General features: G+C 40.0%; 5 gene segments (V, D, J or C); 4 read left to right on the forward strand and 1 right to left on the reverse strand.

Moving 5' to 3' along the window:
* Positions 1–556: 556 nt before the first annotated feature.
* Positions 557–1054, reverse strand: LOC120787307. The segment is given in 1 exon segment: positions 557–1054. A coding segment is annotated over 1 exon segment (264 nt).
* A 1822-nt stretch (positions 1055–2876) lies between these two features.
* On the forward strand, positions 2877–3367 carry LOC120787298. The segment is given in 2 exon segments: positions 2877–2928; positions 3036–3367. Coding segments are annotated over 2 exon segments (384 nt in total).
* A 3302-nt stretch (positions 3368–6669) lies between these two features.
* LOC120787299 lies at positions 6670–7151 on the forward strand. The segment is given in 2 exon segments: positions 6670–6721; positions 6829–7151. Coding segments are annotated over 2 exon segments (375 nt in total).
* A 2566-nt stretch (positions 7152–9717) lies between these two features.
* On the forward strand, positions 9718–10211 carry LOC120787300. The segment is given in 2 exon segments: positions 9718–9769; positions 9877–10211. Coding segments are annotated over 2 exon segments (387 nt in total).
* A 4981-nt stretch (positions 10212–15192) lies between these two features.
* Positions 15193–15674, forward strand: LOC120787301. The segment is given in 2 exon segments: positions 15193–15244; positions 15352–15674. Coding segments are annotated over 2 exon segments (375 nt in total).
* The last annotated feature ends 4840 nt before the right edge of the window (positions 15675–20514 follow it).

Genomic DNA, 20514 nt, shown 5'->3' on the forward strand with positions numbered 1-20514 from the left:
GTGAGGCTGCACTGACACAGCTATCAGATGTGATGTCAACATGATCCCTAAAAAACAACATCACCTAATGCTAGAGAACACTAGTGACTGGACTGTGAGATAAACCCGGTCTCTGGGGATTTAATAGGTCAATGAAGAAACAGTTAACATGGCAACCTACGACAGCAGTTATTATTGTGATCACATGTATGGAAACCAGTCATTTGATGAACACGTCTTTCTTTTTTTCTACATACACAGACTGTGTTGTCATTTCTTTCACTGAGCCTCTTGGCAAATAAACACTCTGTCATTTAAATGTTCCTGGTGTTAAAATCTCACTCACAGTCACGGTTTATCACTTGATGCTGACGATGTCCCGCTTTTCATTTCTAATCCAATACCTAAGATTTTCCCAGTCGTTAAAGTGTGAAGAAGTGCATTAAAAAAAGGTTCATTTCTTCATATTGTGGCTTCATGTGTTGTTCTAACCAGTGTTCCTGCTATGAAATACATGGCAAAGAAAAGAGGACGTAACACGTGTCAGTCATAAGAATGGAAACCACACGGAAACCCGTATTTGAAGAAATATTTATTTTCTAGAACTATTAAAACCATCATCAATACAACAAGAAAGAGCACATTAATGTAGAGATGTATAATGAGAGAAAGAGAGAGAGAGGGAGAGGGACAGAGAGAGGGAGAGGGAGAGGGAGAGAGTGTTTCAGAGAGAGAGCAGTTGCAGAGTAAAACCAGTAGCAGGGTCCAAGTGAGTCAGGTCAGAACAGGGAACACTGGTCTCTCGTCAGTGTCTCTGAGACCAGAGTCTGGGAGCCCTGGGTGGCCTCACAGGTCACAGAGCCCACCTTCTTCCACTGGTCTGCAGGGAGCCTCAGGGTGCTGCTCCAGCTGTAGCGGCCGTCCTTCTCCAGCACCCCGGGGCTGCTGCTCTCCTCCCAGCTGCTGCTGCTGCTGCTGCTGCTGCCGTCCACCTTCCAGGCCAGACTCCAGTCTGAGGGGAAGCCCTTGTTGGCCAGGCACATGAGCGTGGCCTTCCCTGCTTCAGCTCCACGCTGGAGGGGGCAGCACGGTCAGGTGGGACGGCATCACCTAGAGACGCCAATCAGCTTATTAGACAGGGGCCACACAGCTGTCAATCAAACACCAGACACTGGGACACCTTTTCTTTGTGAGAGTTGATTTTCCTTTAAGGAGTTTCTGCCAGATGTTTTTTCTGCTCCACCAGTCACTCACTCACACATTGTTTCACTTCCCTTGAAGAAGCCTCTCATGCATATCAGCACAGAGAGAACCATCGTACAGTTTGACCTGAAATACATCAAACTGCACTGGAAACAAAACAGGGAAATATTTAAAATATTTTATCAAACATTAGGACCAATCTTTAGTTTGCATTACTTTAGTTTTCAGGGGAAACATTAAAAAATACATAAAATAATCCGACAACCGTCAAATGCGCTTCATGTGGAATTCAATCATCGTTTAGCAAACGAGAAACGGATTTCAAACTGCACTGGAAAGAATGTATAACACAATAAAGGGATTACAGATTTTCTAACCTTTTCAAATCCCCATCTTCGTCCTCATTCTGTTCTATTTCATCTGAATGAAGTGAATCTTAATTCAACTTAATATTAGTCATCGATGAGGTTTGAAAAACAAAAATGAATCTTAGAACATATATTTAAAAGAGAACTGAAGTTGTATCTTCTCTACAGCTCAACTTAAACTTCAGCATGACAGGAATGTGTAAAGAAAAGTTGAGTAAAGCTGCTCTGAGTTCACCTCCATGATGACGGAGGAGAAATCCCAACATAAACACTAAAACCTTACAAGAACATTCTATCTGCTGCAAACATTTAAACAATGGATTTACAACGTTACCTTACATTATTGTATTTAGTGTTTGTGCAGAAACTTACTTCCAACATCCAGTCTGGTTCCTCCACCAAAAGTCCACCACAGTGATACAAACTCATTGAGCCGTCGTACAAAAACCTCTCACTGTAGAGAGACACGGCTCTCTGGCTCTGTCAGACTGAACTAAACCTACCAACCCTCAATATTCAACTTCACATTTAAATGTGGAAATAACGATTTCTCCTCTGAATCAATCCTTTATATTCATTACAGTTAGTTTTCAAATCCTTGTTGCTAAAGCAAAGATCTTTATCTTCATGCAAAATACTTCTTCAAAAATTACACATTAACACTGAAAGGAGACTATTTTTCCTGGCATGTTGAATATGAACGAAATAAATATAAAAATAGTTCCTGAAATAAAGCAGTTGTTAAACATTTGACTTACTTCCAACATCCAGTCTGGTTCCTCCACCAAACGTGTACCACAGTGATACAAACTCATTGAGCCGTCGTACAAAAACCTCTCACTGTAGAGAGACACGGCTCTCTGGCTCTGAAACAAACAAACTCTCCAAACTGAGTCATTTTTTAAAACTTTGTCAAATGGTTTTAAACCCAACAATAACACAGTAACACAATTTTAAAAAATGTCATTTTTTCGTACGTATGTTATTTTGAAAGAAAGATAAAGCTTTTGTAGTTAAACAATTAAATGTCAGAAAAGACATTATGAAAAATAAAAAAAAATAAAACCAAACTTCATGAAAACAAGTATTACCACATCTTGATCAATTCCCCGATTTACTGATTGATCCATTGATAAACAGCATGATCAGAGTGATCCAAGTCCCTGCTGGAGTCAGTCAGAGCATTTCCATAGAGAGCCACTTTGCATCAGCAGCACCATGCTCCAGTGCTCTGGGAGAGTTTATAGTCCTGAGAGTTGAAGACTGGATGACTGACAGCTGTCCTTCATGACAACAGAAGCCACGGAAATCCTCCTCATCAAGAAGATGACGCTGACCTCCGTCCTCATCTGGACTCTCCTCTGCTGCTGCTTCACAGGTAAAGTCCAGAGAATCCAACTCCTCTACTCTATCAACGTCCGTCCCTCTGAAATCAAGCCGACAAAACCGTGACGCTGCTTCATGTTTCTGTCTCTGTGTCCTCAGAGTCCAGAGGCCAGCTCACAGTGACTCAGCCTGGAGCAGTGAGGTCTGCTCTGGGAGGCTCCGTCGCCATCAAATGTAGGACCAGTCAGGATGTTTACGTCTATAGCAACAAACAATGTTTAGCCTGGTACCAACAGAGAGATGGAGAAACTCCTAAACTACTTATTTACTATGCTACCACTCGAGCATCAGGGATTCCAGGTCGTTTTACAGGCAGTGGATCCAACTCTGACTTCACTCTGACCATCAGTGGAGTCCAGGCTGAAGATGCAGCAGTTTATTACTGTCAGAGTTTTCACTATCCCAACAGCAAAGCTGTGTTGACACAGTGAAAAAGCATCGTACAAAAACCTCCCTCAGTCAGACTGAAGAGAAACTGAACTGGCTGCTGCAGCTGGAAGCTACTGCAGAGACTGATACAGTTGACTGAGGACACACACACACACACACACACACACACACAGCATACACACACACACACACACACACACACACACACACACACACACACACACACTAAGCATACACACACACACACACACACACACACACACACACACACACACACACACACACACACACACGAACACGCACCGTACACAGAAAATTTCATGAAGTGGTTTCAACATGTATCAAAACAAGTTGAATATCAAAACACTGATCTTGGTGGAAATCAAATAACTTTCTTCATCACAGCTTCTCTCCATTCACATCCAGTTTTAGTCACATGTTCTTATCTGACTTGTAAATAAATCAAGAGGAGCCAACCTGAGAAAATCAATGAAAAAAGGCCTTGTGATGACCTTTGACCTCAGCTGCACACTGGATCACAGCTATCTCAACTATAGGCTGTGAGAAGAAAATATGACGACACAGATCAGCATCAGAAACCTTCATGATCAAAGACGACACAAACAAAACCCAAACGTCTGTCAGATCTCACAAAACTTTGTCTTAAATATGTGAACTAATAGTATCTGAGGAAAAGCTCAGCATCAACTGAAATCAGAAAAACGCAAAAGACATAAGCGACTGACTGGATATAACTGTACCTACATGTATATATAACTACAAGTGTATAAACTGCCAAAGCATATGCAGCAACACATTCTCTCTGACATGCAACTCAAAAACCCAACAAATAAATTTAGACTGAAAGTTAAGTCTTGACCTTGGAAACAGCTGTTGACAAAATCTCTCCAGTCTCTCTCCGTTCAGTGTCCGTTGTTGCACTTTCAGTTCATTTCACATGATCTTCCTCAGCAGACGGAGTTGTCCGGTTGTCAGTGAAATGCACATGTTCAAATTCCCATTCCTCCGAGTGTTTCTGGGACTTCTTGTCCACGTTGACCTGGAAGTTAAAAAAATCAACAGGGCAAACTCCATCTGCTGAGGAAGATCATGTAATTTGGTCCAAAGCTCCAGAACTGCTAGTAAGTGGAGCTTGTGTTGAAACGGTTTTGATGGTCAAGCTTGAACTTTCAGTCTCAACTTTTAAGTCAACATGGACGAGACGCTCTCAAAGTTCAGCATGAAAACCTTCAGGAAACTCACATTACTGCTCACAGCTGTTACTACACGGACTTGAGACAAAGAAATCTGTCCAACTGCGACTGATGATGATTTCCATCAGCTCTACTTTGTCCCAGAGTTGGACCGAGTGTTACTCAAAGGCTGTGCTCAAGTACAAGTCCTGTCACTTTGTCAAAACAAGCATTCAGGTAAAAGTATTCATCAAAGTATCTTCTTGAGGTAAAGTACGACAGTATGGACTGAAAAAAACGACTTGAGTATCGAGTAATTTAATTAAACAAAAGAGAAAAAATACCAGCACACCACTGTCTTTTCCCTCGTCTTTTACTTGGTGTGGATATGACTGACATCATTTCAACCACACATGGTCTTCCTCAGGTAAAGAAGTGAACACACACCTGTGTGTATGATCGGCTTGTGATGAAATGTCACCGCATCCTTTCCTGTCTAGATCCCCTGCGACATATACACCAGGACAATATTCCCAGTCTGCATCTCTCACCTGTGATCACATGTGAATATTACATTAATATTATACTCTACTACTTACACCAATAAGTAAAGACATGTTTTAAATCACTGTCTGTGCTTGTTTTCTTCTATATTATATTATGATTTGGTAAATAAATCAGAAAGTCAGAAATGCATGGACCATGACCAAGAGTGTCAACATGTTACAGTGTCTTTAAACTTTGTTAATTCCAGTAAACATGTCCCAGGTTCCAGGTTCCATCACAGACCTCCCCAGACCAGGTGTGAGCCCCCACATCCAGTCCTCGCCAGTCACTTGAAGACAATAAAATGTGGCCAAATCCGTCTCTAATCTCACTGGAAATGTCTAAGATCAGATGACTCATTTGAGGAAGTTTTTGAAATGTTATGTCATGTCCACATAAAATAAAAGTCTTCTCCCTTTTTTTTCCTGTCTCTGTTCATCAGGATACATCAATGACCAAGACCAGTTAAACGGTTGATACAGTGGCAAAGATGCAAAACTGTAGCTCAAATATTGACACGAGAACAGGAAGCAGGAAGACTAGTAGATTTGAAGCCTGATATACGGTAGTGTTTGAATAGAGTATTACATTTATTAGTGTTGTTACAGCCCGGCTCTAAGACTGCAACCAAAACGGGAGACACATGGGTATATTCAATGACAAAGTAATTTATTTATAACGAAATGATCGAAACAAGCACAACTAAAACAAACTTATTTAAAGCTACAGTCTCAAACCGTTTCCCAACATTTTTCGGTTGAAATATGCTGCAAAACAGATCTTAATGTGGAGAGGTGCTGTCAAAGGCTCCTGTGCCCCAGACTCGTTGAACAGCCTGGCAGCAGAGCAGAGACCTTCCCTTCTAAAGTCTTTGAACGAGCCTCGCCCTTCCAACCAATCAGAGAAGGCCAAAGTCAGGGCTGCATCAGCTGAGACGGCACACATGACGAGGACGCAGGTGAGGGGCTGAGCGGAGCGTAACACAGCAGGGAGAGGGAGGGTTGGGAGGTGAAGTGGGGTTTGCTTTCGAGTCTCATGCTACCACTAGTTTGATTTACAGAACTTGCACATTGTAGCTGCAGGTACATGGAAGTGTAAGTCGTTAGCACCCACCTCTGCACATCACCATAAACTGTATTTATATGTAAATAAGAATCAGTGAAATAGAGAAATACCATTATTTTGGCTTCTTTAGCCCATAATCTGATCAGGAACTAGAGCGGGTTTTCTGGCTTCTCCCACTTAATTTTAAAATGCACAGAATGTAAAAGTGCACTGCACACACCTGTAATCTCAGCCAAGTACCGGTTCTACTCTCGTCACGATTCACTGATTACTTTTTCATGACAAAGGAAAAGTGCATTTTAAATCTGAACCCTTTTTTCCCCTTCACATCAATCAATGAACAAGCAATACGGTGCCAGTAACAAATAAAAAGTCCCTGCTGGAGTCAGTCAGAGCATTTCCATAGAGAGCCACTTTGCATCAGCAGCACCATGCTCCAGTGCTCTGGGAGAGTTTATAGTCCTGAGAGTTGAAGACTGGATGACTGACAGCTGTCCTTCATGACAACAGAAGCCACAGAAATCCTCCTCATCAAGAAGATGACGCTGACCTCCGTCCTCATCTGGACTCTCCTCTGCTGCTGCTTCACAGGTAAAGTCCAGAGAATCCAACTCCTCTCCTCTATCAACGTCCGTCCCTCTGAAATCAAGCCGACAAAACCGTGACGCTGCTTCATGTTTCTGTCTCTGTGTCCTCAGAGTCCAGAGGCCAGGTCACAGTGACTCAGCCTGGAGCAGTGAGCTCTGCTCTGGGAGGCTCCGTCGCCATCAAATGTAGGACCAGTCAGGATGTTTATAGTTCTAACCGTTTAGCCTGGTACCAACAGAGAGACGGAGAAACTCCTAAACTACTTATTTACTATGCTACCACTCGAGCATCAGGGATTCCAGATCGTTTTACAGGCAGTGGATCAAAGTCTGACTTCACTCTGACCATCAGTGGAGTCCAGGCTGAAGATGCAGTAGTTTACTACTGTCAGAGTGAACACTATCTCAACAGTCTGTGGTTGTTGACACAGTGAAAAAGTGTCGTACAAAAACCTCCCTCAGTCAGACTGAAGAGAAACTGAACTGGCTGCTGCAGCTGGAAGCTACTGCAGAGACTGATACAGTTGACTGAGGACACATATACACACACACAAACACACAATCACACACACACACACACACACACACACAACACAAAATCAGTGACATGAAGTGGATTAAACATTTCTCCATTTTTTTCTTTGAAGATCAACAAACATTTATCAAAACAAATTTAACAACAAAAACTCATTTTTGTGGAAATCAAATAACTTTCTTCATCAGTTATAATCACATGTTCTTATCAGATTTTCCAAATTAATCATGAGGAGCTTACCTGTTAAAGATAAATGGCTTGTTCATGACCTTTGACCTCATACTGAATCACAGGTTTTTCCACTGTTAAAAGAGAATATGAAGCAAAGTAGGGATTTCTGCTACAACTTCACCTACTTCCAAGGTGCATGGAAAAGTGTAAAAGTGTGATGAGGCAGCTCCAACAACTTTGGTAACATAAGAATATCTTTATGTCCGACCTTGCTGTCTTCATCAGGTTGATGATGACAAACAAACAGAGAACAAACTAAACAACAACAACCACAACAACACCAAAAACCCCACAAACAACAACTGAGGAAAAAACTGCTCAAACTTGTAAACTCTTCTCAGGTTGAATTTAATATTTCCTGATCAGAGAATGAAAGCTGCAAATAATCACTTTGAAAATTTTTGAATACATGCCTTGACTTAAAGAAAAGCAAAGTTCATTCCTGAACCATTCCCCCACAAACACAGAGGTAAAAATAAAAATAGATTTCTCATATAATGTAGTATGAAATATTTCTTAGGTCATGCACTAATCTGATCAGATTCCTCAAACCTCCAATTACACGTCTGTTTCAAGGTGTCTCCACAGCACAGCAGGTGATTGACACGTTAATGCGTTTGCTCTATGTGTCCCGATCCTTTAGAAAAACCCAAAGTAGGTAGAAGCTACTGCAGAGACTGATACAGTTCACTGAGGACACACACACCCAAGATTTTTGTTAAAGTTTACATAGATCAGTCAGTGTATCTGACTTTATAGAAGTTAATATACATTTATCTAAATTTAATTACAAATGTCCATTAGACATGTTTGCATCTCAGGGATAATTTCATTCACACCTTCAACAAATCAGCCTCTATACCGATGACTTCCTATTGTACATCACAAAAACCCTCATCTTCCCTTCTTTCACTTATTAAACTGATCAGACATTAAAGCAGGTTTGCTGGCCTCCCATCCATTTTAAATGTGCAACAAATCTTTTACATTGTTTGGATCCACATTTTACCATACTCAGGTAATATAGTTGAAACTCAAGATTTTCGCCTTTGTAAAGGAAAGGAAAGGAAAGACAAGTTGTAAAGTTGGAATCATTTTTCCAGATGTCTGAGTTGATAAACAAAGCTCTTTCTATCTTTAGCAGAATTAATTGGTTATTTGTTATTACATCTGTCATTTCATAATCAGAGTAGCTATTTCACAGTGTATAAATTATATGTCAATGGGAGAACATCTGTATTTCTTTCTACACGTGGATTTGGGGACTTTTGCATTACTCACTGCACATTCTGTACTGTCTGTAAAAACATAAACCTAGACTTGGTAAGACAATGAAAATTGTTGAAATTCTCCCATTACAGAATTCACACCAGCCTTTGAAGCTGTTTGGTGGAAATCAAATGAAGTTTTCTATTCTAAATTTTTACCGTTTATGCCCCTTTATATCTTCGATAATTTGAACAGTCAACTTTCTCAGTACTGAGAGGGAAACACCTCATGATATGTTGAGGACAGCTACAGTTCACTGACTTTGTGTGTTTGCATATGTGTCCTGCCTCTCTGGTCCCAGATGTCGAGGCCAGTGTTGATCAGTGGCTGTCCGTCGTACAAAAACCTCTCACCTCTCTGACTTTGACACAAACTACCTCAAAAAAACGCATTCTCAGTTTCCCAGTTTATGTAATAACTGGTTTAAGTTTTTAAAATTGGTTGACAGATTGTGACAAATTAGTATTATTATTATAGATTATTTCCCATATAACAATGATCATGTCTGTTAGTGAATTGGTGGGAATTTACAAAAGTATCCTCCAAGAAAACTTTTCAATCAAACTCAAGTCAAAACTGATAACTAACTACTAAAGTTATGAAATTCATCTTAATTTCAGGAATATTATTTTTAAAGATTAAAGACTTTTTTTTTTAACAACACATCAAAATATGTGAAAACAAATTCTTAAAAAAAGTTTTCGAGACACGTAAAAGGAAAACTACATAAAATAAACACTGACACGTCCTGATCAACTGATTGATCCATTGATAAACAGCATGATCAGAGTGATCCAAGTCCCTGCTGGAGTCAGTCAGAGCATTTCCATAGAGAGCCACTTTGCATCAGCAGCACCATGCTCCAGTGCTCTGGGAGAGTTTATAGTCCTGAGAGTTGAAGACCCGATGACTGACAGCTGTCCTTCATGACAACAGAAGCCACAGAAATCCTCCTCATCAAGAAGATGACGCTGACCTCCGTCCTCATCTGGACTCTCCTCTGCTGCTGCTTCACAGGTAAAGTCCAGAGAATCAAACTCCTCTCCTCTATCAACGTCCGTCCCTCTGAAATCAAGCCGACAAAACCGTGACGCTGCTTCATGTTTCTGTCTCTGTGTCCTCAGAGTCCAGAGGCCAGGTCACAGTGACTCAGCCTGGAGCAGTGAGGTCTGCTCTGGGAGGCTCCGTCGCCATCAGATGTAGGACCAGTCAGGATGTTTATGTCTATAACAACAACAACCCCTGTTTAGCCTGGTACCAACAGAGAGATGGAGAAACTCCTAAACTACTTATTTACTATGCTACCACTCGAGCATCAGGGATTCCAGGTCGTTTTACAGGCAGTGGATCCAACTCTGACTTCACTCTGACCATCAGTGGAGTCCAGGCTGAAGATGCAGCAGTTTACTACTGTCAGAGTTTACACGATCCCAACAGTCAGTGGTTGTTGACACAGTGAAAAAGCGTCGTACAAAAACCTCCCTCAGTCAGACTGAAGAGAAACTGAACTGGCTGCTGCAGCTGGAAGCTACTGCAGAGACTGATACAGTTCACTGAGGACACACACACACACACACACACACACACACACACAGACACACACACACACACACACACACACACAGAGTTTAATCAAGTGGATTGAACACCACTGTTACTTTTATGTCCAATGAAAATGTATAAAACAAGTTAAAAGAAAAAATATGATCTTGTTTGAAATCAAATTACTTTATCCATCACCTCTTCTCACCATCCATTCATATCCAGTTACAATCACATTTTCTTTGGGTCAGTAAATAAATCAAGAGGAGCCAACTTGGTACAGTTAATGACAAGAGGCTTGTACATGACCTTTGACCTCAGTCTCACACTGAATCACACTTATATCAACTACACACAATCAAACACACACACACACACACACACCATACGCACACACAATCACACACAAACACACACACACACCGTACACAGAAAATTTCATGAAGTGGTTTAAACCTGTATCAAAACAAGTTGAATATCAAAACACTGATCTTGGTGGAAATCAAATAACTTTCTTCATCACAGCTTCTCTCCATCCATTCACATCCAGTTATAGTCACATGTTCTTATCTGACTTGTAAATAAATCAAGAGGAGCCAACCTGAGAAAATCAATGACAAAAGGCCTTGTGATGACCTTTGACCTCAGCTGCACACTGGATCACAGCTATCTCAACTATAGGCTGTGAGAAGAAAATATGACGACACAGATCAGCATCAGAAACCTTCATGTTCAAAGACGACACAAACAAAACCCAAACGTCTGTCAGATCTCACAAAACTTTGTCTTAAATATGTGAACTAATAGTATCTGAGGAAAAGCTCAGCATCAACTGAAATCAGAAAAACGCAAAAGACATAAGCGACTGACTGGATAAACTGTATCTACATGTATATATAACTACAAGTATATAAACTGCCAAAGCATATGCAGCAACACGTTCTCTCTGACATGCAACTCAAAAACCCAACAAATACATTTAGACTGAAAGTTAAGTCTTGACCTTGAATTAGCTGTTGACAAAATCTCTCCAGTCTCTCTCCGTCTCAGTATCCGTTGTGGAACTTTCAGTTCATTTCACATGATCTTCCTCAGCAGACGGAGTTGTCCGTTGTCAGTGAAATGCACATGTTCAAATTCCCATTCCTCCGAGTGTTTCTGGGACTTCTTGTCCACGTTGACCTGGAAGTTAAAAAATCAACAGGGCAAACTCCATCTGCTGAGGAAGATCATGTAATTTGGTCCAAAGCTCCAGAACTGCTAGTAAGTGGAGCTTGTGTTGAAACGGTTTTGATGGTCAAGCTTGAACTTTCAGTGTCAACTTTTAAGTCAACATGGACGAGACGCTCTTGAAGTGCAGCATGAAAACCTTCAGGAAACTCACATTACTGCTCACAGCTGTTACTACACGGACTTGAGACAAAGAAATCTGTCCAACTGCGACTGATGATGACTTCCATCATCTCTACTCTGTCCCAGAGTTGGACCGAGTGTTACTCAAAGGCTGTGCTCAAGTACAAGTCCTGTCACTTTGTCAAAACAAGCATTCAGGTAAAAGTATTCATCAAAGTATCTTCTTGAGGTAAAGTACGACAGTATGGACTGAAAAAAACGACTTGAGTATCGAGTAATTTAATTAAACAAAAGAGAAAAAATACCAGCACACCACTGTCTTTTCCCTCGTCTTTTACTTGGTGTGGATATGACTGACATCATTTCAACCACACATGGTCTTCCTCAGGTAAAGAAGTGAACACACACCTGTGTGTATGATCGGCTTGTGATGAAATGTCACAGCATCCTTTCCTGTCTAGATCCCCTGCGACATATACACCAGGACAATATTCCCAGTCTGCATCTCTCACCTGTGATCACATGTGAATATTACATTAATATTATACTCTACTACTTACACCAATAAGTAAAGACATGTTTTAAATCACTGTCTGTCCTTGTTTTCTTCTATATTATATTATGATTTGGTAAATAAATCAGAAAATAAGAAATGCTCGGACCATGACCAAGAGTGTCAACATGTAACAGTGTCTTTAAACTTTGTTAATTCCAGTAAACATGTCCCAGGTTCCAGGTCCCATCACAAAATGCAAATGTCCACTGCACACAGATGTAATCTCAGCCAGGTACCGGCTCTACTCTCTTCACGATTTACTGATTACATTTTCATGAGAAAGAAAAAGTGCATTTTAAATCTGAACCCTTTTTTCCCCTTCACATCAATCAATGAACAAGCAATACGGTGCCAGTAACAAATAAAAAGTCCCTGCTGGAGTCAGTCAGAGCATTTCCATAGAGAGCCACTTTGCATCAGCAGCACCATGCTCCAGTGCTCTGGGAGAGTTTATAGTCCTGAGAGTTGAAGACTGGATGACTGACAGCTGTCCTTCATGACAACAGAAGCCACAGAAATCCTCCTCATCAAGAAGATGACGCTGACCTCCGTCCTCATCTGGACTCTCCTCTGCTGCTGCTTCACAGGTAAAGTCCAGAGAATCAAACTCCTCTCCTCTATCAACGTCCGTCCCTTTGAAATCAAGCCGACAGATAGATAAATCTCTCTGCCACAATAAAAGACCCTCATGCAGGTACATGAGGACAGACAGGCAGTAGTAAGACAGCGATCGGTAACAGCAGATATCAAGGCAAGTACGCAACCCAGACAGACCGAGGACAGCAAGGAGCAATAGTTTTCCAGTGCTGACAGAGACACCGCTAATTAACATTTTTTTAAAATGAGCTCCAGATAAATACTATGAGTCCAGTGCTCTTATATTTACTGTGACAGATTGAAACTCTTGTTCAGCTGTAACAGAGACTGCAGACTGACCGAAAGGTTTTTATTTCTCACTGAGATAATACAGTCCACTCTTGTTAGAGCTTTTAAAAACTAAACTGATATATAGTTGTTCTTATGTTGAGGACCATCTGAGCAGAGGAGAAGCCAAACAACGTGTAATCTTGTACATAAGACAGACACCTACATATTTGATCAAGTTCCCAACCCAGCAATCTACAATTCTTCAGTGTTTGACCATGATGAAAATGTACTGATTTCTTGTCAAGGGTTTCAAGATTTTGTTTCTTCAAGCACTGCAAACTTTTGAGAGTAGTGCTGCGATCCTGAGACTAAGCTGTAGAAAAGTTATTAATATGGAAAATAACCACTGAAAGCATGTCCATGATAGCTGCCTCTGGTGACATGTAATGTTGAATTCATCAGAAAATTGCCAAAACATGAAACTACCTCAAAATCTAGTTTGAAAAAAACTCAAGACCAACTTGGAGGTTGGGGGTATTTCTCCCATGTCAGGTCAGTCACTGTTCATTAGGACACTAACATGGAATGTCAAATAAAATCCACCTTGGATAGATGTTGAAAATAATTTGGTTTGTTGGAGCATAAATACGTTAAGCGATCTGTGCTGGGGTCAACACCATCCTGACATCAAGATGGAGATGATGTGAAGGTCAAATCTTTTCACCCTGCATAATCTCAGGGATCATTTAAATAGTGGACTCTCTCAGCACTGATGGGAAACACCTCATGATATGTTGAGGACAGCTACAGTTCACTGACTCTGTGTGTTCGCATATGTGTCCTGCCTCTCTGGTCCCAGACATCAAGATGTCACATGTTCTCACCATCTATTCACATCCAGTTATAATCACATGTTCTTATCAGATTTTCCTAATTAATCAAGAGGAGCCAACCTGTTAAAGATAAATGGCTTGTTCATGACCTTGATCGCATATAGTCTGTGAGAGCAGTGTGAGACCAGCACCTGGTTTAGGATACCACAGGAAAACAGAGGCACTGTTGAGCTTTACTGACACAGTTTTCAGACGTGACCCGAATTAAACATTGTTATCATCATTAATTAATAAAGTCATGAGCTAATGTGACCACATTCTTGGTGTCTCTCGCTGAGACAGACTCTGTCTCTGTAGTTTAAGTAGATCTCCTGTCATCATTCCAGAGAAAAACATATAACAACAGTTATTCTATTTAATAATTTACATGGACATTACTTGTTTGATAAAATGGTGTTTACTGATTTTAAACGTTATAAACTCTTTCATTTACTTCTTTGTTGAATCCATCTTCTGAAAATCGAATATACCGGCAGAATAATCTCAGATGGAAGACATCGTATATCACTTGATGCTGATGATATCCTGCTTTATATTCCTCATCCTGAAAAGACGCTTTTCAAGTTTTCATCCAGTCTGGTTCCCCCAACAAAAGTCCACCACAGTGATACAAGCTCATTCAGCCGTCTTACAAAACCTCTCATTGTAGAAAGACACGGTTCTCTGGCTCTGAAACAAAAAAATTCACCCAAAAAATATGTAAATTTACCATATTTGTGAGGTAAAAGATCAAACTGTCAGAATTCTTCATAAATACACACAAAAGTATTAACTTTTATTTTTAAAGGTCTCAGCATTAATAATTTCTGTCAAAATAAAATAAAGACATAAAATTGATTTCTTCATTGACAAATGACTTTGTTGAAATTTCAGTCTGAGGGGACATTGATTTATTTGGTAGTGAAATTAGTGGGAGTTTTGTGACAAACGGCATTTTGAAAGAGCATTTCTCCACTTTAATTTAAGCAAGTTCACAAAGAAGTAAGCATTAACACATTTCTAATTAATGTGCTGAAAATTGTGACTGATCCACTGATAAACAGCATGATCAGAGTGATCCAAGTCCCTGCTGGAGTCAGTCAGAGCATTTCCATAGAGAGCCACTTTGCATCAGCAGCACCATGCTCCAGTGCTCTGGGAGAGTTTATAGTCCTGAGAGTTGAAGACTGGATGACTGACAGCTGTCCTTCATGACAACAGAAGCCACAGAAATCCTCCTCATCAAGAAGATGACGCTGACCTCCGTCCTCATCTGGACTCTCCTCTGCTGCTGCTTCACAGGTAAAGTCCAGAGAATCCAACTCCTCTCCTCTATCAACGTCCGTCCCTCTGAAATCAAGCCGACAAAACCGTGACGCTGCTTCATGTTTCTGTCTCTGTGTCCTCAGAGTCCAGAGGCCAGGTCACACTGACTCAGCCTGGAGCAGTGAGCTCTGCTCTGGGAGGCTCCGTCGCCATCAGATGTAGGACAAGTCAGGATGTTTATAATTCTAACCGTTTAGCCTGGTACCAACAGAGAGATGGAGAAACTATTAAACTACTTATTTACTATGCTACCACTCGAGCATCAGGGATTCCAGGTCGTTTTACAGGCAGTGGATCCAACTCTGACTTCACTCTGACCATCAGTGGAGTCCAGGCTGAAGATGCAGCAGTTTACTACTGTCTGAGTTATCACTATCTCAACAGTAAGAATCTGTTCACACAGTGAAGAAGTGTCGTACAAAAACCTCCCTCAGTCAGACTGAAGAGAAACTGAACTGGCTGCTGCAGCTGGAAGCTACTGCAGAGACTGATACAGTTGACTGAGGTCTCACACACACACACACACACACACAGCATACACACACACACACACACACACACACACACACACACACACACACACACACACACACACACACACACACACACACACACAGCATGCACACACACACCGTACACAGAAAATTTCATGAAGTGGTTTCAACATGTATCAAAACAAGTTTAATGTCAAAACACTGATCTTGGTGGAAATCAAATAACTTTCTTCATCACATGTTCTGACCATCTTATCAAATCCAGTTATAATCAAATGTTCTTATTAGATTTCCAAATTAATCATGAGGAGCCAACCTGTTAAAGATAAATGGCTTGTTCATGACCTTTGACCTCATACTGAATCACAGGTTTTTCCACTGTTAAAAGAGAATATGAAGCAAAGTAGGGATTTCTGCTACAACTTCACCTACTTCCAAGGTGCATGGAAAAGTGTAAAAGTGTGATGAGGCAGCTCCAACAACTTTGGTAACATAAGAATATCTTTATGTCAGACCTTGCTGTCTTCATCAGGTTGATGATGACAAACAAACAGAGAACAAACTAAACAACAACAACCATAACAACACCAAAAACCCCACAAACAACAACCGAGGAAAAAACTGCTCAAACTTGTAAACTCTTCTCAGGTTGAATTTGATATTTCCTGATCAGAGAATGAAAGCTGCAAATAATCACTTTGAAAATTTTTGAATACATAACGTGACTTAAAGAAAAGCAAAGTTCATTCCTGAACCATTCACCCACAAACATAGAGGTAAAAATAAAAACACATTTCTCCTATAATGTAGTATGAAATATTTCTTAGGTCATGCACTAATCTGATCAGATTCCTCAAAGCTCCAATTACACTTCTGTTTCAAGGTGTCTCCACAGCACAGCAGGCGATTGACACGTTAATGCGTTTGCTCTACGTGTCCCGATCCTTTAGAAAAACCCAAAGTAGGTAGAAGCTGCTGCAGAGACTGATACAGTTCACTGAGGACACACACACCCAAGATTTTTGTTAAAGTTTACATGGATCAGTCAGTGTATCTGACTCTATAGAAGTTAATATACATTTATCTAAATTTAATTACAAATGTCCATTAGACATGTTTACATCTCAGGGATAATTTCATTCACACCTTCAACAAATCAGCCTCTATACCGATGACTTCCTATTGTACATCACAAAAACCCTCATCTTCCCTTCTTTCACTTATTAAACTGATCAGACATTAAAGTAGGTTTGCTGGCTTCTCTCATCCATTTTAAATGTGCAACAAATCTTTTACATTGTTTGGATCCACATTTTACCATACTCAGGTAATATAGTTGAAACTCAAGATTTTCGCCTTTGTAAAGGAAAGGAAAGACAAGTTGTAAAGATGGAATCATTTTTCCAGATGTCTGAGTTGATAAACAAAGCTCTTTCTATCTTTAGCAGAATTAATTTGTTATTTGTTATTATATCTGTCATTTCACAATCAGAGTAGCTATTTCACAGTGTATAAATTATATGTCAATGGGAGAACATCTGTATTTCTTTCTAAACGTGGATTTGGGGACTTTTGCATTACTCACTGCACATTCTGTACTGTCTGTAAAAACATAAACCTAGACTTGGTAAGACAATGAAAATTGTTGAAATTCTCCCATTACAGAATTCACACCAGCCTTTGAAGCTGTTTGGTGGAAATCAAATGAAGTTTTCTATTCTAAATTTTTACCGTTTATGCCCCTTTATATCTTCGATAATTTGAACAGTCAACTTTCTCAGTACTGAGGGGGAAACACCTCATGATATGTTGAGGACAGCTACAGTTCACTGACTCTGTGTGTTTGCATATGTGTCCTGCCTCTCTGCTCCCAGACGTCAAGAGGCCAGTGTTGATCAGTGGCTGTCCGTCGTACAAAAACCTCTCACCTCTCTGACTTTGAGAAAAAATTCCTCACCAAACGCATTCTCAGTTTCCCAGTTTATGTAATAACTGGTTTAAGTTTTTAAAATTGGTTGACAGATTGTGACAAATTAGTATTATTATTATAGATTATTTCAAAGAAATTGAAATAAAAAATTTTAAAGAAAAAAACCACCAATAAATCATGCAAAATGTAAATGATGATCACAGACACATATTTATTGTAGATTATGTCCCATATAATAATGATGATGTCTGTTAGTGAATTAGTGGGAATTTACAAAAGTATCCTCCAAGAAAACTTTTCAATCAAACTCAAGTCAAAACTGATAACTAACTACTAAAGTTATGAAATTCATCTTATTTTCAGGAATATTATTTTTAAAGATTAAAGACTTTTTTTTTAACAACACATCAAAATATGTGAAAACAAATTCTTAATGAAAGTTTTCGAGACACGTAAAAGAAAAACTACATAAAATAAACACTGACACGTCCTGATCAACTCTTTGATCCATTGATAAACAGCATGATCAGAGTGATCCAAGTCCCTGCTGGAGTCAGTCAGAGCATTTCCATAGAGAGCCACTTTGCATCAGCAGCACCATGCTCCAGTGCTCTGGGAGAGTTTATAGTCCTGAGAGTTGAAGACTGGATGACTGACAGCTGTCCTTCATGACAACAGAAGCCACAGAAATCCTCCTCATCAAGAAGATGACGCTGACCTCCGTCCTCATCTGGACTCTCCTCTGCTGCTGCTTCACAGGTAAAGTCCAGAGAATCCAACTCCTCTCCTCTATCAACGTCCGTCCCTCTGAAATCAAGCCGACAAAAACGGCGACGCTGCTTCATATTTCTGTCTCTGTGTCCTCAGAGTCCAGAGGCCAGGTCACAGTGACTCAGCCTGGAGCAGTGAGCTCTGCTCTGGGAGGCTCCGTCGCCATCAAATGTAGGACCAGTCAGAATGTTTATGGTTCTAACCGTTTAGCCTGGTACCAACAGAGAGATGGAGAAACTCCTAAACTACTTATTTACTATGCTGCCACTCGAGCATCAGGGATTCCAGGTCGTTTTACAGGCAGTGGATCAAACTCTGACTTCACTCTGACCATCAGTGGAGTCCAGGCTGAAGATGCAGCAGTTTACTACTGTCAGAGTTTTCACTATCCCAACAGTCAGCGGTTGTTGACACAGTGAAAAAGCGTCGTACAAAAACCTCCCTCAGTCAGACTGAAGAGAAACTGAACTGGCTGCAGCTGGAAGCTACTGCAGAGACCGATACAGTTCACTGAGGACACACACACACACACACACACACACACACACACACACACACACACACACACACACACACACACACACACACACACACACACACACACACCATACAAATACAGTGACATGGAGTGGATTAAACATTTCCCCATTTTTTTCTTTGAAGACCAACAAACATTTATCAGAACAAATTTAACAACAAAATTCATTATTGTGGAATCAAATAACTTTCTTCATCACATGTTCTCACCATCTATTCACATCCTGTTATAATCACATGTTCTTATCAGATTTTCCAAATTAATCAAGAGGAGCCAACCTGTTAAAGATAAATGGCTTGTTCATGACCTATGACCTCATACTGAATCACAGGTTTTTCCACTGTTAAAAGAGAATATGAAGCAAAGTAGGGATTTCTGCTACAACTTCATCTACTTCCAAGGTGCATGGAGAAGTGAAAAAGTGTGATGAGGCAGCTCCAGCAACACTGGTAACATAAGAACATCTTTATGTCAGACGTTGCTGTCTTCATCAGGTTGATGATCACAAACAAACAGAGAACAAAATAAACAACAACAACCATAACAACACAAAAAACCCCACAAACAACAACTGAGGAAAAAACTGTGCTCAAACTTGTAAACTCTTCTCAGGTTGAATTTAACATTTTCTGATCAGAGAATGAAAGCCACAAATAATCACTTTAAAAATTTTTGAATACATGACGTGACTCAAAGAAAAGATAAGTTCATTCCTGAACCATTCCCCCATAAACACAGAGGTAAAAATAAAAATATATTTCTCATATAATGTAGTATGAAATATTTCTTAGGTCATGCACTAAACTGATCAGATTCCTCAAAGCTCCAATTACACTTCTGTTTCAAGGTGTCTCCACAGCACAGCAGGTGATTGACATGTTAATGCTTTTGCTCTACGTGTCCCGATCCTGTAGAAAAACCCAAAGTAGGTAGAAGCTGCTGCAGAGACTGATACAGTTCACTGAGGACACACACACCCAAGATTTTTGTTAAAGTTTACATAGATCAGTCAGTGTATCTGACTCTATAGAAGATAATATACATTTATCTAAATTTAATTACAAATGTCCATTAGACATGTTTGCATCTCAGGGATAATTTCATTCACACCTTCAACAAATCAGCCTCTATACCGATGACTTCCTATTGTACATCACAAAAACCCTCATCTTCCTTTCTTTCACTTATTAAACTGATCAAACATTAAAGCAGCTTTGCTGGTTTCTCCCATCCATTTTAAATGTGCAACAAATCTTTTACATTGTTTGGATCCACATTTTACCATACTCAGGTAATATAGTTGAAACTCAAGATTTTCGCCTTTGTAAAGGAAAGGAAAGACAAGTTGTAAAGTTGGAATCATTTTTCCAGATGTCTGAGTTGATAAACAAAGCTCTTTCTATCTTTAGCAGAATGAATTTGTTATTTGTTATTACATCTGTCATTTCACAATCAGAGTAGCTATTTCACAGTGTATAAATTATATGTCAATGGGAGAACATCTGTATTTCTT

This window comes from Xiphias gladius, unplaced genomic scaffold (assembly GCF_016859285.1).
Source record: "Xiphias gladius isolate SHS-SW01 ecotype Sanya breed wild unplaced genomic scaffold, ASM1685928v1 HiC_scaffold_1361, whole genome shotgun sequence".
NCBI classification, from domain to species: Eukaryota; Metazoa; Chordata; class Actinopteri; order Istiophoriformes; family Xiphiidae; genus Xiphias; species Xiphias gladius.